The sequence below is a fragment of the Nannobrachium achirus genome, assembly GCF_963921795.1.
Source record: "Nannobrachium achirus genome assembly, chromosome: 9".
In the NCBI taxonomy this organism is placed as follows: Eukaryota; Metazoa; Chordata; class Actinopteri; order Myctophiformes; family Myctophidae; genus Nannobrachium; species Nannobrachium achirus.
The window spans coordinates 38,197,151-38,222,843 of record NC_137818.1 but is presented as its reverse complement, the minus strand read 5'-3'; the positions used below and the strand labels follow the sequence as shown (position 1 = coordinate 38,222,843).

Sequence of the window (25,693 nt, the reverse complement as noted above, 5' to 3'; positions counted from 1 at the left end):
TGACACCCACACCCTACAGTTTTGTCTCACTTTTTTTTCTTCTTTTTTTTTCCCTTTTGTATTGATTCAAATGAGTTTACATGTGACGTCACCAGGCAGCAGCCTACTCATTCTCATGCAGCGGTCTCGCGGTCTGCTCGGCTCTGTGAAGCAGCTCCCGTCAATCGTAGTAGGACTGAGTCAGTGAGCACAGTAGTGTGTCGGGAGCCGGGAGAGAGGAATCACAGGATCGGATTCACACTGCTACGACTCTGCATTATTCTACCCAGGAAATGAAACCCGTATTTTAAGCGTGAAAGCTTCAATATAGTCTAAAAGATGACGGTGGATTTTGAAGACTGTATTAAAGATTCACCCCGGTTTAGGTAAGAACATTTTCGTGTTAATGATCTGTAACTCTTGCTGCCGATGAACGCCCTACAACACGAGTGCAAGCTGTAACAGAATGTGATGTATTTTTATATCCTACCAGTGTTGCTATGGCATTGTCCACAGCTCCACAGTCCACACCATATAACAAATAACACAGCACCGTCTTTGCAGATTGACAGCTTTTCCTTTCGGGTCATTGCCTACCTTGAAAGAATAATTGATTATTTCATTCGCGCATGCTTAATTTATTACGACAATTGGATACGTGTTGTATATGGTATAGCCTAGGCCTGTCTGTAGGCCTATATATATTTTATTTTAAACTGACAACATTTCTATGTACTCTCAATTTAAATTAGTCGGACTTGGCAACAACATCAGAGCATCTCCAAGTCAGCCATCAGGCACTGTAACGGTTAGGCTATGCATGAGGATGCCTGACTGACTTATCACATGCATTCTGACTAGGCTAAGAGAGCATCATCGGGAAATGTTCTTGTAATGAGATTAAATGTATCATGACATTTAAGTAGCCTATGTAGGCCTACAACGCCCTCTGTATTATGTATAGGCATTACTAGCCTATCAACCAGTGGCTGGATATTTAAACATTTAGTTGAGAGACTAGGGCCAAAATCAATCTGTTGGCCATCAAATTACAGTAGTAGGCTATTGCAAGCCATTTTGTGTTTTCCATTCACTATAGTGCTGCAGAGGTGTGATGGACATGGACTGTGATGTTCTGATGTGAAGCAGGTATAGAGTTATGTGTGATTCTGTAGTTGTAGTAAGTCACCATGGTCAGCGTCTCTAGGTCAAGGAACAGATGTATTTTAATGCTGCAAGTCTTGAATGGACTTCCGTTTTTAACGAACTGTTCTCATGACACTGAAATACTCACAAAGGAGGCAGTTCAAACAGTGTCACTAACCATTGGATCAGAGGAAGCCAAACAGTTCCATACACATGCAGCCAGACTCATGCTCTGACTGCTGTGCGCTCACACAGCACCAAAGGTTAGATAAATAGCATAGGAATTCCTCTACGCCCATCTCTCCCCTAGACCTGGCCTGCGCTCTCCCCTCTGCCTGCCTCTGAGGAGCCCAAAACCTTCCAGACTGTGTGGGGTGTCTCAGCTCCTGCCTGCCTGCTAAAGCCTGGGTCCAGGGGTGTCGCACCAAATTCTGGGCCCTGGGTACTTTAACTATTGAAAAATAGCAGATATACAAGGCAAGCTCACACGCTGCAAGCTTTTGAAAAATCGTCTAGTCTTTGAATATTTCAAGAGTTTTTGAAAAACCTATGTTTTATCAATGCTCAAACCTTTTCATGTGAAGGACCGCCAAAATGATATGTATTTGGCCACGGACCCGCATCTCAAAATATTTACTTCCAGGGAAGCAAAATTTACGCCCCCAGAAGCAAAATTTGAGTTACAAATGTTCACTTAAAAAATACACACTATTCAAAGATTTGCACACATTTTCACGACTTTTCAAAAATAGCAGATCTACAAGCTCGCAGTGCGGCACTCGGTGCCGTGCTGTTAGCTTGTATATCTGCTATTTTTCAATAGCTAAAGTATAAAATAGTTAAGGCCCCTCCACCTTGGGCCCTAGTAACTCAGTCCCAGTTTTCCCCCCATTGTGACGCCCCTGCTTTTACATATTGTGTGTGTGCGTGCTCTGAGAGATAGAATCTCTGCTCCAAATCAAAGACTTCCAGACTTGGTAACAGCACCTTAATGACTGCCATCTGGCCTGGAGAAAGGCAGACCGCAGGAAGTGCAGAGTGAAGGGTATTTACACAAACCTTCTCTCTCCATGTTTACAGTATGTGCTAAAGAGCATGCCTATAATTGAGATGAGCTACATGCAAACTCATCACCTAAGCCATCTTTGAGGTACCTTTACTGATATGCCCCATTCCTTTCTCTCATACACTTAAATATGCAGGCTAAAGCCATCACTTATTTGGCTATGGCTGTGAGTGTGGAATGAACGTAACGCTTTCACAGTATGTACTGTTTGGCACGCACTATCTCAACAGCTAAAGAAGATCAAGTGGAGATGTTCTCATGTTCCATATAAAGCTGTTGTGAGCATTCCTCTCGTTCATTGTGAGGAGTTCTGAAGCTCATGCGGCGCTGGCACCGCATGAGCGCAACGGATGGACATGAATGGCAATAGAGACGCGCTGTAAAAGCGTATTTTTCTGCCCACTGAAGCCTGTAACAGGGTTTTCAGAGAACATTCAAATGGCCCCTTTGTGGAGCTCAAAGCAGTGTTAAGTGTTACGCAACAAAGCCCGGAGGTGGATAACCAGAAGGAAGCGCATGGCCCAGAAAAGAGTAAAATCGTGCCTTTTTCATATTTGGATATTTTGAGAGACGCCACTTCCCACATGTGTGAAAACATGCCAGGATATCAGCTCTGCATGATTACCTCTCTCTTGTGGAGGGTTTGACTGCTTGTTATGAGTTCACACACAACTCAACAGTTTGCTTCCTCTAGTCAAGGGCATGCTATGAAATACCATAATCCATGATACAAATGTGTCTGCCATGACACTTACCAAATTCCGTGCAGACAGCTAGCCTAGTAATATGGTGCATTTTCACACAGCAGCCATTTTGCTCTTATGTAATGCTTGGGGGTGATGGTAACCCCCGTGTGTGATGTCAAAGTAAAATGCTGCAGTGTGTGAACATGGTCAATGGTGCACAAACATTCCACTTCAGAGCCCAAATCCAATTTTGGCTCTATATCAGGGGTTCTCAAAGTGGGGTCTGGGGGACCCCCAGGGGTCCTTGAGGGGGTTCCAGGGTGTCCCAGCTAGCTAAATGATGGATAGTTGTGTACCAAATGGAACAAAAAAAATTGTAACTCTGAGAGTTATGGGGGTCTGTGCCATGGCCTATATACCAAACTGGGGGTCCTTGAAATAATAAGGGGGCAGACCTCCATTCAGAAACACCCCCACTTAGAAACAGGGATTGAGCATTTCACCAGGTTAGCATTCACCAGCGTCAGCAGGTTAGCATTTCACCAGGTTAGCATTCACCAGCGTTAGTTTGACTGAGGTTAGGGTTAAGGTTAGGTTTAGGTGACACCTCCATTTGAGATGTGTAACCTTGAAATAAAAAGGTGTTTGAGAAGCACTGCTCCATGTCTGGCTGATCAAGAGTTGAGCCAACAGATGTGAAGTTGCAGCCTCTTCTCCACATCTGTTTTGAGACAGTGGACCAGAATGATTACATGGCCGCAGGAACGCATGTGTTTGTGTTTGCTGCAGCACAACACAGGCAACATGTTAATGTTTGCACTGCCTTTTCCCCACCGATGCGCTAATTTGAGGTCGCTGTCACATACTGTCACAAGTCACAACATAATATTATCAATGGCTTCTATCACTTAAAAAAAAGGAAATCATATGGATCTCATGGTCCATATGGTCCACATAGTAGAAACTTCTTCATGATCAGTCATCTATGACATCGATCTTATATCTAAGGTTTCAGAACGATCACAGACCAATGTGACTTTCATTATTATCATACAATTAAAGTTAAATATTAAAAAGTCTAAATCAGTTGTTATGCACTGATCAGTCTTTCTATTTGTGAGATTAGCTCTGAACACACACACACACACACACACACACACACACACACACACACACACACACACACACACACACACACACACACACACACACACACACACACACACACACACACACACTATGAACCAATGATTCCTCTGAATCACTGGTTAGTCAACAAGCTCCTCCATTATCCTTTTCTATCTTTTCTCGGCTTCAGTGTTTTATGGTGAACTTTAACTTTAACACCAGTATTAGCCAAACTGTTATATATTGAATGCCTCTTGTACTGAGCTTGAGAAAGTCTGCTGTATATGCCATTTGGCGGGATGTCTGACTTCCTCCATGCTCCACGGTTGTGCTGCAAGCATTTTGCTTCAGCAGAATATGACCATTGTCCAAAAAAGAGCGCGCTTCTTCCGCTGTGAGACAGACTCTTTTCATTGAGTGGCTCAGGGCAGAGGATCCTTGCCCCCCCCCCCCCACCCCCCATGGAGTCAGCCGGGGGTGGGGGGTGCTGTTGTGACTGTGAGGCTGCCTTCATGCCCATGGGCTTGTCATTGAGTCATGGTAAGCCTGCGCAGGCAGAGAACAGCTTAGATAGACAGGGAGAATCCCAGGCCACTGAGGGCAGTGACCTGTGGCGTATTACGGCCTCTGTCTCCAGCGTCTGTGGGAGAGTGACTGATCGGATGGATGCGTGACCCAAAGGCAGATGACATGAGAGCATGTCAGATTCCAGGGGGTGCCTGCTCTGCTGCTGTTGCTGCTGCTGAGGAATGCAGAGCATGTGGCACAGTTTCCTGCTGCTCTGTGAATGATAACAGGATTAGGTTTGACAACAATCAGAGTCGAAAAAAAACAGTCATCATGTATTTATTTAGTACAATTATTGCATCTGTAATGCATCTGCATGTGTACAAACCTTTGCTTTGTTGAACTGGTCAGAAGCTGCCATTTTCAATTGGGGATAATATGTGATGCTGGCTCCAAAGATTGTAGCATGTCATGTCTGATTTCCTCCCAGTCAGGCTGCATCCAGCTGGGGTTTGATTTTAATAAGGAATACACCACACAATTATTCGGTTTGTATTCTCAATTTTAAACTTTGCCAAATCAACCTCAATTTGTATTGAATCACATGTTACAATAAATTTTACTTCCACCCTTGCTTACTTGAAAGTAATTTGCTCTTCATAAAATCAACATTGAGCGAGAAAGCAATGCAGATAAATGTTGCCGTTTCACGATATTCCTACTTTTCCTATATAGGCCTACCACCTTTCCCCTGTCCTTTGTTGGGTGGCATTTATGGTGTTTTGACAGCCTTGTATCTAATACTGTACTTGTTTACTGAAACACACTTAGCCAAGCCAGGACCTCCCACTCACCCACCCACGCACCCACCCACCCATCCATCCACCCACCCACTCACTCATTGACCACCCTGAATTCAGGAAAGGATCCTGTTTCTGACAGTCTTCTCACACAGGGCTATGTCCCAGACACAGACAGTCCCTCCCAGTTTAAGCCCAGGCCCAGTAGCAGTCCTTATGAGGCATTCCAGCCATGCGTTGTGGTTGTGACAGATAATCCAGCTGAGCATGCATTTTGTCTTGTGTTTATTTCTTATGAGGGTGGTGCAGCCTACTTGTCATCCACCTGGTTGAGCTGCAGTGTCTCCAACTGTGTGAAGCTGGAAGAGATTTCTGCTGCGTGGCCATGTTGTTTCTGCTCTATTTCATACTGACCCCCTTGTTCCATTTATTTAAAGAATCTTCTCTGTCAGTTAAGATGCCCTTCTGTTCAGCCAAGGGTGCACCTCTCAAGACCATCACTTAGGCCAGCAAGGGCAGGGGACACGCTATCTATACTATAATTTTGCGAATGTCTGAGTGAGTGTCTGAGTGTCTGTCTGTCACAGCGTTTCTCCTCGGTGGCTGGAGCAATTGATCTGAAATCGCATCACCATAAGCATATGAACACACCTGACATAACTGTGAAGCCCGTTTGTCACTTTCACAAATCGTATGCTGTATATTAGCATTTTTATGGTGTATCTATATCTATTCTGCATCTAGCTTGAGGCGTTTCTCCTCAGTGGCTGGAGCAATTGATCTGAAATCGCATCACCATTAGCATATGAACACACCTAACATAAATGTGAAGCCCGTTTGTCACTTTCACAAATCATATGCTGTATATTAGCATTTTTATGGTGTATCTATATCTATTCTGCATCTAGCTTGAGGCATATCTATTCTGCATCTAGCATGAGGCAACATGTTTAACCTGTGTGTGTGTGTGTGTGTGTGTGTGGGGGGGGGGGGCAGCGGTTGTCTGGCCCTGTTACAGATTTTGTCCAAAATCATGCAGATCGGTACACAGTATCTCTGTAGCCATTAAACGAAACGGGTATTTCTTACATTGATGCTCCTACATATTATCATGCAAGCACCAGTTAAAGTTACTTTCCATCCCTCATATACTGTGTGCACAGTGCACATCCCATAACCCACACACTGCACATCATTTCAGAGCTCATATCTTTGAACGGGTAAGGACTAGTTATTCAAATTGAAAAAGCACTTCTCTGATATATAGCTGGCCATGGTCGCATGCTATACTGTATCTATGTATGTGTATCTCTGCCCAGTGTCCATGCTGCTGCACTGACTGCAAGTGGTATTGTACATAATACATACTGTATACCAGTGTGGTGTAAAGTAACTGAGTACATTTACTTAATTACTGCACTTAAGTACAATGTTGAGGTATTTGTACTTTACTTGAGTATTTCCAATTTCCAGTACTTTTACTTCTACTCCACTACATCTCGGATCCAAATATTGTACTTTTACTCCACTACATTTATTTGAAAACTTGAGTTACTAGTTACTTTGCAGATATAAAGCGATTATATTATAAAACAAACATTAACCACCACCCGACTTTATACCTAGGCTATTTGAAAATAGCCAATCTACAAGCTCACAACGCACCACATCGCAACGCGTTGTGAGCTCGTATATCTGCTATTTTCAAACATTTTATACTGTTGCTTTTGGTGCTTTAAGTTAATTCTGATGCCATTACTTTAGTAATTTTACTACATTTTGAATTCCAGACTTGTATTAAGTATTTCTATATTGCTATTGATACTTTTACTTAAGTAAAACATGTGAGTACCTTTTCCACCACTGCTATATACAGCAGTCACACCAGCCACATGACTTGTGATGTGAGTTGGTGAAATAAAGCCTTATAGAGGATACATCTTGTTAGCTAAGGTCTGACACGTGGAAAGTGGTAGTCACGATGCTTGTAATCTGGCACACTATATTGTGTATCATTATTTTATGCTTTAACTATTGAAAAATAGCAGATATACAAGCTCACAGCGCGGCACTGAGTGCCGCGCTGCGGGCTTGTAGATCTGCTATTTTTGAAAAATCGTGAAAATTAGAATTTTGACCCGATTCTTTAAGTGTCTTTTGAATCCTTCTAAGACTTTTTGAAAAACCTATGTTTCTATGTCAGCAATCTGGCCAGCCATCGTCAAAGGAAAGGTCCTTTTCACTTAACTGGATCTCAGTTAGTCTGTTCTTGAGAGACTACTATGTCAGTGGTTCTCAAACCTTTTCATGTGAAGGACCCCCAAAATGATATGTATTTGGCCACGGACCCCCATCTCAAAATATTTAGTTCCAGGGACCCCCCAGAAGCTAAATTTGAGTTGCAAACGTTCGCTTTTTGTGCTTTTCTATTCATATTGTTTATTTGTATTTCCTCATAAGACACTTTGCTCAGAACTGCTCCCACCTTTCTGACATTCTGCTATTCGAATTCTCACCCAATGGTGTGATTTAATAGCTGAGAGAGTGATGCAGGCGTGCCTTGCCTACCATCCTGTTAAGGGTGTCAGCGGACTCCCTTCTCTATACACTGGAGCTGACAAGTCCAGGTAATGAAAGTGACAGGGATTAAGTTCACAGTTTGATAGGAGTGTGTCTTAATCTGGGATTAGCCCACATTCCTCTCCTCAAGCCCTTCATGGCAAGGTGTCACACACCTGGAAATGTCCAACTGGTGTCACCCAGTGCATGTGCATGCAGTGCACGCACATACACTATGAGTATTATTATCTGTAAAAAAAAGGAAGCTCATCGATGCTGTCAGCCCCTTGCTGAGAAGACAGGAAGGGTACTAGTGGTAGCAGTGCAGGCTGAGTGAGAAGCTTTCATCTTCTTTTCAAACGAGAAGAGATGAAGGGCGTCTTCCCAGCTGGAGCCTCAGAGCTCAACAGGATCCCTCCGAGGCAATGGAGGCTAGAACAGCCACTGGAACATCATGTCAGATTGTTACTGTGCGTGAAGGATGTGCTGCAGCTGTGGTCCTCAACCTTTTCAGGCCGCGACCCCCAAAATAATCATATTTGAACTGGGGACCCCCCCCCCCCACCCTGACGAGCACTAAGAGTTGAGGCATTACATTTTGTATAACACGGTTCTATTGTGAAAATAGCAGATCTACATAGATCGGCTATTTTCACAATATCTGCCTCTAATATTTGACGATTTGGCCAATGTTTATTTTGTAATTTTAGAGGTATTAAAATGTCCTTAAATTGTCATTTAGAAATGTGCAGATGCCCTCTATACACATAAACTTTATGTTGGTTTGTTTACTGTTAAGAGAGAAAACAATGTTGCACGTCAAGTTAAGCATCTAGGGACCCCCCAAAATAATTTGGACCCGACCCACAGGTTGAGAACAACTGTCCTACAGGACTGGAGCATGGAGGCTTTCTTTAGCCACTGCCTCCACAACAAAAATAAATGACTGGGTAGACAAAGCTATAGGCCGGACATCTGGAAGCAGACATGGATTGTGCTCTTGTGGAATTCTATGCCGTTATTAAGGAGAATCGTCATATTACAGGTAATATGAAAACGGGCTAATGATACCTTTTTGAAAGTTGAAAGCTAATGTGATTTGTGAGCTTTGTGATTATACTGGAGCTCTGAAATCTGTCCATAGGTTCCTCCTACTGTATGTTGTACTATGGTATGAATAAATAGTTTTAATGCACAATACATAAGAAACAACTTGCTTTAAGGCTGCCCTTCCCCCATGAAGCAGTCGTAAAGCAAGTGGCTTCTTCAAAACCATGTGACTTCCGTAGGGAATGAATTGGACGCAGCTCTCTACCCCTCACCTCCCCCCAGGTAAAGCACAGGTAACGTGCTTTTTATGTGTCCGAGGCCTTAGAGTTAACCACTTAAGCCCTATTTTCCACTGTACTTTGTCATACGACACAAATTGTTTGAAAATGACTTTGACGATAATGACATGTCCAAAATAGGGAGGCCAGGTTGAAAGTGGTTAAATTAACAGGATTCGATTGTTTTTTTCTAGGTTTGTAAAATGAGCAGAGAGTAAGCCTTGGTGAAATGGCTATGGGATGTGGCGATGGTCAGGGGTGTCACAAGGGGGGGAAAAGTGGGACTGAGTCAAGGTGGAGGGGCCCTAATTATTTTATACTTTAGCTATTGAAAAATAGCACATATACAGTCACAGTGGTGGCAGTGTGGCACCGAGTGCCACGCTGCGAGCTTGTAGATCTGCTATTTTTGAAAAGTTGTGAAAATGTGTGCAAATCTTTGAATATATGTATTTTTTAAGCGAACATTTGTAACTCAGATTTTGGGGGGTCCCTGGATCAAAATATTTTTAGATGGGGGTCTGTGGCCAAATACATATCATTTTGGGTATGAAAAAGTTTGAGCACCACTGACATAGAAACATAGTTTTTTTTTAAAAACCTTAGAAGGATTTGAAATATTCAAAGACTGTTTTCACGATTTTTAAAAAATAGCACACCTACAAGCTCATGTGAGCTTGTATATCTGCTACTTTTCAATAGTTAAAACACCCAGGGCCCAGAATTTGGTGCGACACCCCTGGCGATGATGTCACCCCCAAAGCCTTTTGTGTTGGAGGGGGAACTCTCTGCATGAGCCCTGGCTGTTCTGTCGCTCTCATTTCATGTTGATGAATAGCAAGACGTTTCACACACTGCACACACAAAGAGCCGTGTGGAGCAGGGCGCTGCATTCTGATCAGTGTGTTAATCTACTTCTGTTAGACGTCCTTATAGTTGATAAAGAGACCTGGGATTTGGGCCAGCACAAACAGGGACACTCGCTTAGATCCTGACCGATGGCAGATCTTTGGGTCCGATGCTGCTGATCCTGATATTGGACAGTCGTAGACCACCAATGTTTTGACTGATGTTTTGTATAAAATCTTTTTTGATTTGAAATGAATTTGAAAAAGTTTGATTTGATTTTAAGTTTCTGTTTGAGAACATTTAACTAAAATCTAATCATGACCCATATACCGGCAAGACTGATATGTCGTTCCGGCTTTAGACTTGCTCTGCTGCCACCATTTACACACAGCTGCCTGCAGCTGAGTGTGTGAACAGTTTATTAAGTGCGGTGAAATCTAATCGTATTGCTGTCATTCTTGTGCAATTCCGGTCGCCTCTCTTTCACCCCAGCCGTCCGGTATTGCCACAGGTTGTGCATGCTGTGTTTTAGACATTGAATCAGCGCTATGGTAACCTACTGAGCCTTAAATGATGGATGATTCCATGGACTGACATTAGTATTCCTATCACAACCTACGGTGAATGGACCTAATGATGACTAATGTGAGTCTGGGTGGGCAGAAAACAAGCTGGACCAGTGAATCTTAAAGAACACAAATAGATTTTAAACCCAGGCAATTTAGACCCTCTGGGCCTTTGGTCTTACACTGCGGCATGCATGGTCGAATAAAATGATATATTAAAGTCATCATTTTGTATCCCCCAGTAGATTGGATTTGAATATTTTAGACCAAACATCTGATCTCAATTCAGTATAGTGCTTAGGTATTAGATGTCTCATACTGTTTACAGGGTAGAATCCCCTTTTCCTCCTGATAATGTACCAGGAGAGCTCTGATTTCTACCAGAGACAAACCCAATCGTGTATTTTGCCTCAGAGTTTTAAACGCATTATACTGTAGTGTACGCTTGAACTGTAGGTGTCTATTGGGTTGGATGTTGGCATTATTATGACACAGGCCAGAGACCTTTGGCTTAGTGTAATATTAGACCACATCATGGACCACAGCATAGCCTACAAGAGGCTGAATCCACAGTGTTGGATTAGTATCATCTGTGCACCTTTGAACCTTTGTGACCCATGCGGAGTTGAGTTAAGCCCAGGATGCAACGTGACTCCATGGAGGATTGCTGGCTGCCGTGTAAAATGGACTATAATTCTGATTTAATATAAATGGTCTGACTAATGTCCCGGACTCCCCGGTGGATTATCCATACCATTTGCCAGAGCTGCAAGACTACGTGGCAGTCGTCCCATTCTTCTACTCTTCTCTGAACATGTTTTGTTTTTGGGTCACTTTTTCGCATCAAATTAAATTGCTTCAAGAGCTTAGATTGTTTTAACTCGTTTTATCCCCGTCGAGTGGGTAACCTACAAAAAGTAAAAAATATTGTTCTTGGGGGTCAGGCATTAGCTAGGAGACTCTTACACCCATTTCACATTGCTGTCTTTCTGTTTTCCATCGACTCTGCTTTATGTTTGAGATAAAACACTAATTGGAAAATGTCCAATTTCCTGCCCAGGACTGCGTGCAACGCCAGCACATGTTGTCTCGTTGCTCGACTGTCAGCTGTGCTCTAAAGAAGTGGAGGGGATTTGCCATTATGAAGGATTATTCAGTAGAATAATAAGGCTAACAGCAGCACGTGAGGGACTGTCCTGTCCTGTCAGACAATAATTGCTCATGATTGGGCACAATAGTCCCGTGGCTACATAGCTGAGGCTGTACATTAAAGCCTGATCTATACGTCCTACTATGATGAGAGCTCACAATTACAGATGCAACACGTTGTGAGCTTTAAGATCTGCTATTTTCGGTGCACCACACGTCCACTCCACACCTCCGTACAACGGAGCATTACTAGCCCTAGTCTTAGATTAGGGCTAGGGCTCTTCATCAGTGCAGTTGTTCTGCAACACCCAGTGATAGACATAGACATAGTGATAGTGATTTTTGGGGCCGATACCGATCAACTGGAATCAGTATCTGCCGATTCCGATATTCCCGATCACAGCGTCAAATCCATAAATTCTTCTATTTATTGTGTTACTGTAGCAGCATTTATATATTTAATGATTCTTCTTACAAAACATTGACTTTGTATATTAAGTATAAACATTAGGAGATTGCAGGCTGAGGTCCTTTAGTATCCAATTCAACTTGTAGGAGTTGAAGCTGAGGTTACATTCAGTCCCACAGAAAAATATTGTGAAAATAGCTGATCTAGCTTGTATATCGGCAAAGCCGATAGAGGCAATGCCGATACCGATCAAAGGCATTATGGCAGATCGCGATCACTCACCGATCAATCGGCACATCTCTACCCAGTGAACGCCTACAAACTTATTGGTTGAAGAGTTGTTCTTGTGTTTCATTGGATGACATTGGACTCGGAGTGATTTATATAGACACAAAGCTTTACAGTAATATGTACAGTAAAGGGCTTACCAGTTGAACGTGTGTGTTTCATGGGACGACTGGAGTGATTTACTCTCACACTCTCTCTCTCTCTCTCACTCACACACACACACACACACACACACACACACACACACACACACACACACACACACACACACACACACACACACACACACACACACACACAGCTTTACAGTAATATGTATGTGCTTACCAGTTGGGGCTGACAGGAGAGTTACGAGTACCAGATTTTGCTGTGTAATGGAATGTCTCTGAAATGCTTCCTCTGGTGAACAGCAGTCTCGCATGGGAAAGGGGGCGGGGGGGCGTTTCCAGGTGTGTAAACATCACCTCTTGCCCCAGGACCAGCTTGTCCCATTCATATCCATTTATCACCCCATGGTTCAGGAAACGTGGTGACGTTATTGATAGCAGTTTGGGATTTCAAGCCATCCAGCTTTCTCTCATATTAAATACAGCGTAACAGAATAAACACAAGTCTCTCGCATCCCGTCCCTCACTGTCGGTTGCCTTGGGAGAATGTGATTGGCATTTTCTTGATCTCTTTTTCACATCGGGGGTTTCACAGCTTTCCAGCTATGCCGTTTCCCCAAAAGCATAAGGGAAGAGAGAGGATTTAAGTTGCTTCCCGAGTTCAGGTCTACAGGCTCCGGTTCTTCTGCTCAGATTTGAAATGCTGAATCACACGGTGTGTAATCCAAGAAGAGCATCTGTTTTTGATTTCTCTCCCTCCCTTTCTCCATCACTATTCCTCTCACTCTCTGACTCCCTTCTACTTTTTCCCCTCCTCTGGGTGTGAGTGGGGGGGTTAACTTCCTGGTTGTGGCTTGGCCTTGACTGGGTATAGAGTAGGGGACGGGTGAGGAAATGCGTCAGTTTTGTGAAATATTAAAAAAGGGGGCTCCGGCAGCGATCCGGAGAGACTGATGAGGTCGCTGACTCCCTCTGTGCCTCGACCCACCCTGTCTCCACTGGGCTGAGTCACTGCAGAATCCTGACTCTGCATCCGGGCGCATCACACGGAACTGAACTGGGAAAAAAGTGTTCATTTAACTTTGAGAGCATATCTGGACCCTTGGTTCTATTTGTACACTCTCAAAGTTACACAGCTGTAATGAGTTAACAAACGATTATTGCTTGAAACCTAAAATCACATTCAACGTTTTCAGGCCAAGGACCCAGATGAAGCAGGGACCCCTCTACATGTTGTATAAAACTGTGTTGCAGATTTTCATCGATTTCATAGGTAGATTCATAGACCTGTTTGACAGCACTGTCATCAGTCGATGTTGGATTTGTGTTAATTTTTACCTCCACAATTTAAAAGAATTATCCTATCACACAAAGATTTGGCGGCTCCCCTGTAGTAACTCTGAGGAGGACCCCCTGGGGGTCCTGGACCCCCTGTTGAAGACCCCTGCATTAAACCTTTGTAATCAAATAATGAATCGGTTTAGTGATGTGTCATGGACTTATGGACTGTCACCAAAATGCTAATGTTTGTTTTTGTATATTCAGAGGCATGACAGGAAATAGTCATTAACATACGGTATACTAACTGTAGATAGTTGAGCCTGAGTTAACTCATTATGCATTGTTTTCTCTGGGGACTGTGTGGTTTAGTGTACACATCGATAAGCCATGACTGAAACAAACTTTTTCCTCTCCTGTTTGTACACTTGTGCTCTATTCTCCCATTCGTCCGAGTCCCTGAGAAGAACAAGATCGAATTCTCAAGAGAACCATTGTTATTGCCATTTTTCCACCATTGCTAACTGAGGAGAGACGGCTATCTCACGCCTCATTTCACGGCGAAATAGTCATTAACATCAAATGTCAAGGTTGATTTTCTGCCTTGCCATTGAATCTACCCCCTCATCCTGTCAGGGGGACCGCCCCACAGCAGTAGGATATTACGTTTTCTCAAAGAATAGCCTAGCTGTTGCTAACCTAGATACTTTCCATATCTAAAGATGGTGATGCAAGACCATAACTAGCTCTGGTCCATAGTGTTAGTGGAGTTCTCCCTAACGCTATGTTCCTCTACCTCTGCCCCGGCTTGGCAAAACCGGAAAGCCCTGTCGTCTGGTCGGAAAATAACAAAAACTGTTTCGCCCATCACCAAACCAACGGTATCAGTGGGGAGTTGAAAGCTTACTCTACTTAGTGGACACATTCTGAGCCCCCATCACACGCTTAAAATACATTTCTAGGGCGAAATGAAAAATTCCACCGGATGGAGACACTTTTCCTGGTTGAAGACTGTTTAGAGCTAGACCATAACCAGCAGCTGCAGTGTATACTGTAGGTTAGTTAATGCGTTATCTGGGTGCCCCTCCCTTTCCCTCATTTTTGTCAGCGTGTTATGCTTTCTCCACCACAATGGCAGGGGTCTGGTTCCATCTACGGTGGTTGACACAGATGTTTCATCAACATCCTGGTCCTGGGCCTGATGGCATGGGGTCTCACTGAGGGCAAACACATTGACGTCATGCCGGGGGCACAGTACTCACTTCAGGCCAGAGGAAACACCTGGGGGAAGGATGGGAGGAAGTGACCCGACCTTCCACCTCTCCCGTTGTCTCTTGACTCTCTCTCGGCCTGCTGCGTAAACCATAGCGTCGCCGAGACGTCGGGATGATGTATGGGTGTGTAGCGTGAGCGGGCAGCAGCTCCGGACGTCTGTGTAAACTATGAGTCTGCTGTTTAGACTGCGTCTCAAACTTGGTGTGAACTGAGCGAGGCAGCTCCGTGCACGTTGATCCCCATCTCTGCTTTTGCAAGCATGCATGTAAAGCAGGGGTCTTCAACGTTTTTAGGCCAAGGACCCCTTAGTTGAGAGAGATGAAGCAGGGACCCCCACAAACTTTTCATAGATTCCATAGTTTCATCGTTTGACAGCACAATCATCAGTGTATTTTGGATTCATGTCAATTTGTATTTTCAGATATTTAACCACTTGATCCATCAATACTTAATAAACTTGACCTTTCACTCTGTACTTAGTCTGCTCTTTTTCCCTTCTACACCAAAGCGATTTGCCAAAAATAGCCGATCTACAAGCTCACAATGCCTTGCAGCGCGAGGCGTGGTGAGCTTGTAGATCTGCTATTTTTGGCTAAAGTTCTCAGAATATGGACGCTAGGGTTCAAGTGGTTAATATAAAAAAGGAGGAAAAATGTTTCTATCACACAAAGATTTGGAGGACCCTCTGTAGTAACTCTGAGGACCCCCCGACCCATGATGTAAAGAAATAAACGAAAGAGAGAGAGAGAGACCTAAAGCTTTGGTTGTCTTGTTAATTTTTCACGTGTGCTCAACCTGAAATGCGCCTGTCAGCAGGATCCATTGCAGGCAGACTCTTTCAGTCTCTTTCCAGCGTGGCCCGTTGTTTCTGCGACCTCCATCTCCCTGCAAGTTTTTCAGACAGGAAAGAGCTGAATGCTTCACGCGTCTGGTATGTCTTTCTAGTGTGAGCCAAGCTGCATGTTTAGCCCACAAAAATGCCGGGAAGAACTCCCAGCTCAGCCCTACCGTCACCACCACCGCTGCTGGACATGGTGGCAGTCAAGGCGATGTTTCTCAAAGTGGGTTCCGGGGTTCCTCAGGCGTCTAGCAAGGGCCTAGCAAAATGTATTAAGATTGCATCTACAGTACAGTACATCCGTTTTACCACTTCAACTATCATGTTAATCATGCTAATTGTGAGCTTGTAGATCTGCTATTTTCAAGACATCTTTTAACATTTTAGCAACACAAATCCTGAACGGGGGTCCCTGGCACAAAATCTTTTCAGATGGCAGTCCACAGCTAAATACGTAATAATTTCTGGGTCCTTTGACATGATCTTTTTAATTTATTTTTTTATTTTTTATACTGGGGGAATTCAACTATTTCACCAAAATGTCAGCGGGGAGGGTACGATGTAGGATTGGCTAATTGTGACAAGAACTCTCCACTGCAACCATTCACCCAGGCGGCCTGGTGGGATGCCCAGAAAGAGCCTGCGTTTGGCCTTGTGTCTTTGGGTCTCATTGTCCGTCTCCATACAATAGAACATTGTCTGGGCCAATTCTCACAGATCAGGCATTCGCCGGCTTCTGTGCGCGCAGCCGCCCGTGTGTTTCCGTCTCTCTCACTCGATATCTTCTTAGACATTTTTTACATAACACTGCAGTCATGTTGGACCACCCATTGTTACTATAAACTCGCACTGCCAGCCAAGATGTCTCACATAATTTCTCTGGCTCGTCAGTTTGTTTCTGCCTGTTATTTTTTTGGATCGCTCTCACCCTAATAGTTTTGTCTCATACCCCATCTCTCAAAGATGGGTTCGCCCCACGTGGGTGCACTCAATGAAGCATTAGTAACCAGCAGCAGTGTGTCATTCAGACGATAGTTCTCGTTGGTTTGGTGTCATTACTCGGCGGAGAAATTATACAAGCATTGTTGTACTGAAAGGGTTAACCCCTGTCACACTTCCCTTACATGACAGCTTTTGTTGTCCAGCTCTGTTTCCTGTCTGAAGTGCCCTTTTCCCAGTGGTCTGCGGTAGGGATGGGACGATATGAACATTTCATATCACGATTATTGTGTCGAAAGAAATCGCGATTTACGATATTATCGCAATAATCAAAATCCATTATCCTGGTTCCATTATCTACAAGCTCACAATTGCGCCGGATCCTGTGCGCGCGGCCGCCCGTGTGTTTTTGTCTCTCTCACTTGATATCTTCTTAGACATTTTTACATGACATTGCAGTCATGTTGGACCACCCTGTGTTAATATAAACTCGCACTGCCAGCCAAGATGTCTCACATAATTTCTCTGGCTCGTCAGTTTGTTTCTGCCTGTTATTTTTTGGATCACTCTCACCCTAATAGTTTTGTCTCATACCCCATCTCTCAAAGATGGAAGACATTTGATAGAGAGAGATTTGATAAAAAGAGAGTGAAAAAAAGACCAATTATAGAAGGTTTAAGTAATACCGGTTATGCAGCCCGACAAATAAAAGGTGAATTGATCCCAGTGCATGACGGAGGACGATATCGGGATAAATTAAATCTCCACGATTATCGTGAGTGCTTTTTATCACGATAAACGATAATATCACTTATCGTCCCATCCCTAGTGTGTACTGTAAACCATCTGGTTTTTGAGCAGGTTTGTCATGAAGCCTAATGGCAGATAATAATAATAAGGAATTAATACGGTGTGTGAGGAGGAAGATGCTTTTCTGAAATGCTGTCTGATGAACCAGTCAAACGATCTCTCTCTCTCGCTCTCTTTCTCTCTCTCTCTCTCTCTCTCTCTCTCTCTTCTCTCTCTCTCTCTCTCTCTCTCTCTCTCTCTCTCTCTCTCTCTCTCTCTCTCTCTCTCTCTCTCTCTCTCTCTCTTACACTCAAAAACATAATTTCTCGCTTACACACTCATGCATGTACGAAATCCTTTCCTGTTAATGCTTTATCCTTCTGCCATTTGCCAGTATACTACTGTACATTTGGATATTTGGCCAAGCTTATAGTTACAGACAGTTACATCAGACTCCCAGTCCCTCCTTTTACACTGGATTAAACTAAGCAGTGCATGTTTTTCACCTTGCACTAAAAAGTAAAAGTTATAAACATTAGGATTTAGAATAGGAATGTTGCTACTGTATATAAGAGTTAAGTAAACGTCTATGGGATTTCCAAAATGACTTCACCCTGACCCACCACTGTCTACAATATCGCACAACTCCAGTCCATAGTCACAAGGTACTTATGGCAGTATTCCCATGCATTGTCTGTTTTGTCCGTTCGTTGCTGCATTCCACTTCAACTACCAAAGAAAAGTAATGTCAGCAGGAAAGACAGGGGCAGGACACAAGAGTAACATGTCAATGTCATGTCCAAAACTATAACTTTTAAGAAAATGGAAAATAGAACCATGGATCCATTTCATTTAATTATTTAGTCACAAGTGCTTGTTAATACCTTTCATAGGTTCAATATTATGAAATGCACAGGCAACAGTGTTTCCCCAAGGGTAGGGGTCTTCAACGTTTTCAGGCCAGGGACCCCTTTAGCTGCGAGAGAGATGAAGCAGAAAGATTTTCATAGATTTCTTAGACAGCTTAGACTTGTTTGACAGCACTGTCATCATGTTGGAGTAGGTGTATTTTCAGACATTTAACCACTTGAACCGTCAAATACTTTAATCTGCTCTTCTTCGCCTCGCAAAGCGAGGCGTTGTAAGCTTGTAGATCTGCTATTTTTGGGTAAAGTTCCACTCAGAATAGGGATGCTAGGGTTCAAGTTGTTGATTTAGAAAACATGATCCTATCACACAAAGATTTGGCAGCCCCCCTGTAGTAACTCTGAGGACCCCCTGTTGACCACCCCTGCCCTAGGGTTTCTGGCTCGTGGGGGGTGGTGCCTGGGCTGGATATACAGATGGCCCGGGGGTTGGTATGGACCACCAAGGTTTGAATACATTCTCCAGTATTTTGGGGCTGAGCAGGGAGGGGACATGTGACCTTGCAGATCAAATCCTTGCGGAACACATTTCTTCACATCTGGAGTGTTTACAGACTGTCTTTGAATTATTCACATTATTCACATTACATAAAAAGTGTGATTTAGATCTAGACCATGTGAAAGGTGCCTTTAGGTAACTTCTGTTGTGATTTGACTTGACGGGGGGCATTGTTATGGCATGGGCGGGGAAACACTGGACAGACTTTGAACCTGATGTCCCTATTTTGGGCATGTCATTGTAGATGATAATATTCCAAATCGTTCCACTCGTCCTACTGGCCCCCAAACTGGGAACTCCAAGACTCACCTCGTCAGACCTTTTAGCCCATAGCACTTACCGTAGCATAAGCCTATCCTCAATGTAATTTCAATGTTTTTGTATTTTAAAGTTTTTACTGAATAGGTGCTTGCATGGTCTACCTAATCTTAGATTACTATTTCTATGGATTTGATGTATTAATGTTGATGTATAGATGTATTGCCTGGCATATTGTAAATCGCTCTCGGTTAAGAGCGTCTGCTAAATGCCCAAATTCTTTCAAAATGTGCTGGTTCTGCCTGAATACTCTCCTATTTTGGCCAAATGTTTGCCTGTTTTGACCGAATGTTTTCCTATCGTGACACTTGGGACACTACGGTTCATGTGGTTAAGATGTCTTCAACAATGACTCAGAAATGTTGCGATTAGGTCCAGGTGGGACGCTACAGTTCAGTGATGGCTGGATGGGATCCCACTGACCACCCGTCCAGCCCCCTTGTCCTCCTCAAGGCTTTAGAATGGACACACGTCCCCAAGTCAGACAGTTACAAATCCCCTGTCGATTCCCAGTTAAGCATTGGCCCTGAACCATGTCTACCACCACTGCTAAGCCCTCGATCTCTGACGGACAGCCAGGCCGCAACAAATAACAGTCGAAGTCCCTCTGGGACCCACAGAATAATGGCTGTGCTATCAGGTTATCCAAACAATTTGGAAATGCACTGAAAGGATGCTTGTAAGAAGCAACAATGGAAGAACAACAGTTTGTGTTATAGAGTTACTGTTTTCTTCCCAGCAAGTACAATACAAAGACACTTTTTCCCAAGTTTTTTTTTTTTATGTCCATCTGCGACTATCCAGTCGTATTGACTTCTTGAATGAAAGGCAATATTGTGCAGAAGACATCTGCTCCAAAGCTGCCTCGTCATCAGAGCTTTGACTCTTTAGTGGAAAGGCTGACACAGGAAAGAATAGCTCCAAGTCGAGATAAAAACATGTGACTTTCTGCCGCATATGAACCCTGTGGGTTATAATTTTGGGTGCCCGGGACGTGCTTTTGTATGATTTTTAAATTGCACACTGACCAGGGACATCAATTATCTTGACATGCACAAATTAATTCTGTTCTATTAGTCGAAGTATGGATTTGCTCAGGTCATGTCCCCTTAAATCTGCCTCTGTCTGGACAGAGGGCTAAAATTAGATGATCCAGATGTTTTGCCATTTTGGGAAGCACAAAGCCCTTAGCCAGGACAGTTAACATGGCAACAATGTTATTGCCATTATTTAGGCATCACAGAAACTTCAGAAGTCACTGAATGACTTCATATAGCCTAGTCAAAGAGCATTTTTGACTAGAAACAGGGCTACTTACTTTAGCCACCTCTCTCTCATATACAGTGTATCTGACATAACTACATTTGTTCTGTGGTTTTGCCTTCTATATTTCTCATTTACTTTAAGTTTCCGATGTCCTTGTCCTATTTTCCACACTGCAGCTGAACGGTGGAGCTGTAGTTGAATGGATTGAGTGAAAAAAGGCGGCCAATGAGAGCCGCAGCTGTTGCTGTTGGTCAGAACAAGCGTCTGTGTGTCCATCTGACACGCTGTTCCCTGGATCCTGACTGTGAAGAATCAGAGGAGATTGCCTACTGGGAGAGAATGTATTTTTTGGCAAGTTAGACTAGCGTAGTACCTCTTCTCTGTGAATCTGGGCTGCCTGCGGACCTCCTGTGTGATCAGGGACCCAGGGGGCGCAGGGTTTGAAAAGTCTTAAAAAGTCTCAAAATCTCTGAATGCGAGGCCGTACATTTTGGTCAGGTCTTACAATAGATTGGATTGTGAAGTTAACATTACTTTTATTAAGTTCAGTCTCACTTTTAAATGTGTTTTGGGGAATAATTTGTATTGATTACTCTGGAACAAAACTACAAAATGAAACCAACATGGAACAAATAACCACTAATATGCTCAACAAATTAATTTATTAGCAAGTAATTCTGGGATTTTCCTTAATACCTCCATACAGTATTTTCTTTTTACCAGAATGGATGTGAAATAGTTCTCTTACAAAGCATTTTTACAAAATAACTTGTTGTTGAAACCATTGGTGTGTTCTAGATTTTTTTGGATGGCATTTATAATTATTCCCTCACTCCCACACGCACGGCACATCCGTGCGTATATACTTGCACGTGGTCACTGAATGAAGTTTGAATACTATGAAGTGCGGCAGGTCTGTTATTGTTTAATGTGTGCATTCCTTCGCCATCTGCCGCTATCACCTCAATAAAGACAATAGCCATTAGCCACACATTACCTCAGACTAGGCTGAAGTCCACATTCTTGCTGCCCCAGCCCCTCCTCCTGTGTATCAGATGCATATCAGATAGACGGTTTCTGAATGGCTACGCTTGGCTACACTACGTACAGTATATTGCGTATCACGGTAGAACACACCTTTGCCTGCAGAAACCCTGGGGGCAGCTGCTCTCTCCCTAGAGGTTAGGTCACTGTTTTGCAGGGGTCGTGACAGGGTCAGGACTCCGGGCCTAAGCTTACTGGTGTGTGTCTGTGTGAATGTGATAATGTCTAAAATGCATTCCATTTATGTGAGATGGTAATATTGGAATGATTATACTAGATGGCCCTTGGCCCTCCATATTTAACTTGCAGAGCATTCATATTTGAATAACAACAACATCCGCTGAATGTTTCTATTTTGTTTTAATGTAACTTTAAGACTGACCGTTTTTTTTTGTATTTATTGTGTGGTATCTGCGTTTTTTACACTACATCAATTCGCCAGGGAGCGGGCACTATCAAAAAAATGTTGTTCAGATGAAAAGCAGGACCTGGCCGTTATTTTATTCCTGGAACTTTTCCTTTGGACATATTGCAAACACTGGCAGCAGGAGCATAGCAGGAACGTGGTTCTCATGGGCCAGGGGAGTCTTGTTTGGTTTGAATGTCTCTGCTGAAGAATGCGTCTCTGTTTCCCGCTCTACATAGGAGTATTAAGAAGATGGGATTCATGTGGTCAGATTAAACGGGAATGTTATCCTCTGCTTGGGGACTGCCTGCCTGGCTGCTTTACTGCTTGGCTGGGCTGAGAGCCTGTGAACCGTTGCTGGTTGTTGGACAGGGCCAGAACTAATGTCTCTCTCTCCAAGGGAGGGAGTGAAAATATGTGCACATGTTGTTCAAGGCCCAAGGAGACACTAACGGTCTCCGAGCCATACTCGAACAGCAGGTTTTGTAACGGCAGAAAAAAATGCTTTGCTACATTTGAAGTGTTTCACACACGGCACACATCTGCGTGTGCACGCACATCCATACACTACACACAGGCACACGCACACACAGCACACATTCAAAAAGACAGGTGGTCCTGTCCTAAAAACCCTACAGTTACTGTAGGCAAAGAACAAATCATGCAGTCAATATATTAACTGGCCGAACCAGCAAATCTAATATCCAAATGAATAATACTCTTTTTCTTTTTTTTTTACTTTCTGTTTTCAGAAGGAGAAAGTCCTGAAAAAGTCATAGGTCATCTCTCCTACACCAAATGTGAAACCAAACAATGCAACACTTTAATATTTTTCAGCAACCTTTAGCTTCATTTTCCAGTCTTCTGCAACTTTGTTTTGGGGCTGTTGTTTTGGGACAGATTTCCACAAGAGCATATCGCGCCCTGACTGCCCTCGGGCATGCTGCTCATTCATGATTTATGTGTTGCTGTGTGGTCCCTATGTGGTGGAAAAGCACCACGGACGTGTTTGTACGGGGACGACGGAGGGGACGAATTTGAGGCTGGTGACCCAGACAGGGGTATAATGGCACACAACCACACATGAGGTGCGGCAAAAAGGAGACGGGCAAAAGTTCAGCCTCAGCGGGCAGCCTGGTCACCCGAGGTAGAATACTCTTGGTCTCAACCCACTGACAGACTAGATATCTCCTCTCTAAAATAAGGAGTGTTGATTTTGGAGGGTCAGTGTGCAGTCAAGAGCGGAATATGTTATGTGAGCCAAGAACAAGTCCCCAGCTCTTGACACGCAAACTCTTTAACACGCACCCCCCATTCTCTTATCTCCCCCCTCCTTTTCTCTTTTTATTTTTCTCTCTATGTCCTCTCCCTGTCTCTTCTCTGTGGAGTGTGTGTGTGTGTGTGTGTGTGTGTGTGTGTGTGTGTGTGTGTGTGTGTGTGTGTGTGTGTGTGTGTGTGTGTGTTTATAGCTCTCTGTCTGACTGACGTGATCTCAGCTGGTCTCCATATGCAAATATCCAAAATCCAATGCATGCCTTTGCGAGTTCAGTGTAGCGGAGATGCGGCACAAATGGCGTACTTGTTAACACCACCTTCTCTCTTGCTCCTCAAGTTATTTGCCGGTGTCAGTCAGAAAAGGTGTGCTCAGCCACCTGTCCCATAGGCGTCAGCGGTGGGCCATACAGTACATGCTGGCAAGACAGACGGGACACTGTTGGCACGCATAGCATGTGACATGTCAGCTGTGCTGCTACGCATGTCCTCTCCCTTGGAGACGGAGGAGGACTCACAGAGTGAACCCTAATTTATACTTCGTTGCACAACGGGGTTACTTGCCAATAATTACTGATTCTTGACAAGCGGCACCACCATGTGCTGAAGGAAGAATTCGGCAACAGTACAGTAGAGGATAAATAGTGGTTTATTTAATATTATTTTTTTAATTGTGGTCTCTCCAAAAGAAAGGGGTGTTTTGTTCAGATATCACTGATATGCACTAACATAGCATATAACAGTGCTCAGAGTGCAACACCAATTGTTTTGCTTGTGGCACCACAGCCAACCTGTATGTAAATGGTAAATGGTGCATTTCTATAGGGCCTTTATCCAAGGCGCTAAACAATGATTGTGCATTACATTCACACACACACACACACACACACACACACACACACACACACACACACACACACACACACACACACACACACACACACACATATTCATACACCGATGGCGGAGGAAACCTGTTCATTGGGAGCAATTAGGGGTTCAGCGTCTTGCTCAAGGACACTTCGACACCAACTCTGGGGGAGCCCGGGATCGAACTGGGTTCCCAAGCGGCCACTCTACCCCTGAGCCAGATAGTCTTCGGTATGTGTTGAGATAGTTATGAAATAATTTTCACTTACATTTTGGATAACCTCGCGAGTCGCGTAGCCAGGCTTACTCATCTGCAAAGAGAAAAGCCTAGTCACGACATACTGTAAGGCAGAGAGTGGTTAGAAACGTGGGACTTACGCCGTGGGAATTTCCCCCGGAAGTTGTCTTTTCTTTCACAGTGCGGTGTTCCTGCAAACGTATTCCCTGCTGTAAAGAAAAGCTGTTCTACATCTCCCGCTCCTTCAGTTGCGCTCACAAAAAACTATATCCAAATAAAACATGTATACAGTACACGTTACTGTACACCTATTAACAATTTTGCTGCCATTTTAAACATAGCTGTAGTAAGCAGCTGCCAAATTGTCCTTAAATTTTAACGTGGGCACGCGCACGCATCGTGCACAATCTGTGCGCGACTCATCTAGTAGACGTGTAGACTTGGTGACAGCTTTCGAATAAAAAAAACCCCATTGAAATAGACATATCCGTTGCCACGCTGTATCCCTGCTTATCTGCCAGTGTTTACATGAAAAAACATTGAAAAAAGCCAGCTGTGCGCTATGGTAACACGTGGACACAAACAGCTACAAAATAAAAAAAATCACACTCGTGTGAACTGAGCGGTGGTGTGTGTGTGTGTGTGTGTGTGTGTGTGTGTGTGTGTGTGTGTGTGTGTGTGTGTGTGTGTGTGTGTGTGTGTGTGTGTGTGTGTGTGTGTGTGTGTGTGTGTGTGTGTGTGTGTGTGTGTGTGTGTGTGTGTGTGTGTGTGTGTGTGTGTGTGCGCAACAGCGCCCCTCCCTTAAAGGACCTACACCATGAATTTTCACTTTTTCTATTTTAAAACCTTTTTTTGGGGTCCCACTGGCACCTTCTATCCTCACAAAGTCCTATTTCTGTACATTGTGTCTTTCTCTGGTTTTGGGAAGACAGAGATGAAAAGCTTTCCACAGGTTCTCAGAACAGTGCTGTTCTGAGAGTTGACGCATGTGACGTCACACGCGTTTCCCGTTTTTTTTCAGAGTCAAAAAAAAAATTAAAAAAAAAGTTTTTTTTCAAAAAATTTTTTTTCAAAAAGTTTTTTTTTCAAAACTTTTTTTTTCAAATTTTTTTTTTTCAAACTGTCAAAAAGTCAACATTTTTTCAAAACTTTTTTTTTTTTTTTCAAA

The 25,693-nt window shown here is 43.5% G+C and overlaps 1 protein-coding gene across 3 annotated transcripts in view; it reads left to right on the top strand.

Annotated features, from left to right (window-relative positions):
- Positions 1 to 227: 227 nt before the first annotated feature.
- The window catches only part of acap3a (ArfGAP with coiled-coil, ankyrin repeat and PH domains 3a), a gene marked incomplete at its 3' end in the record, with an annotated part of 100,105 nt that continues 74,639 nt past the window's right edge, over positions 228 to 25,693 (top strand). For all 3 annotated transcript variants that reach the window (XM_080733329.1, XM_080733327.1, XM_080733328.1), the window contains exon 1: positions 228 to 365. In XM_080733329.1, coding sequence (XP_080589455.1) covers positions 319 to 365 — 47 coding nt within the window. In that variant the 5' untranslated portion in view covers positions 228 to 318. The remainder of the gene's footprint in view (positions 366 to 25,693) is intronic.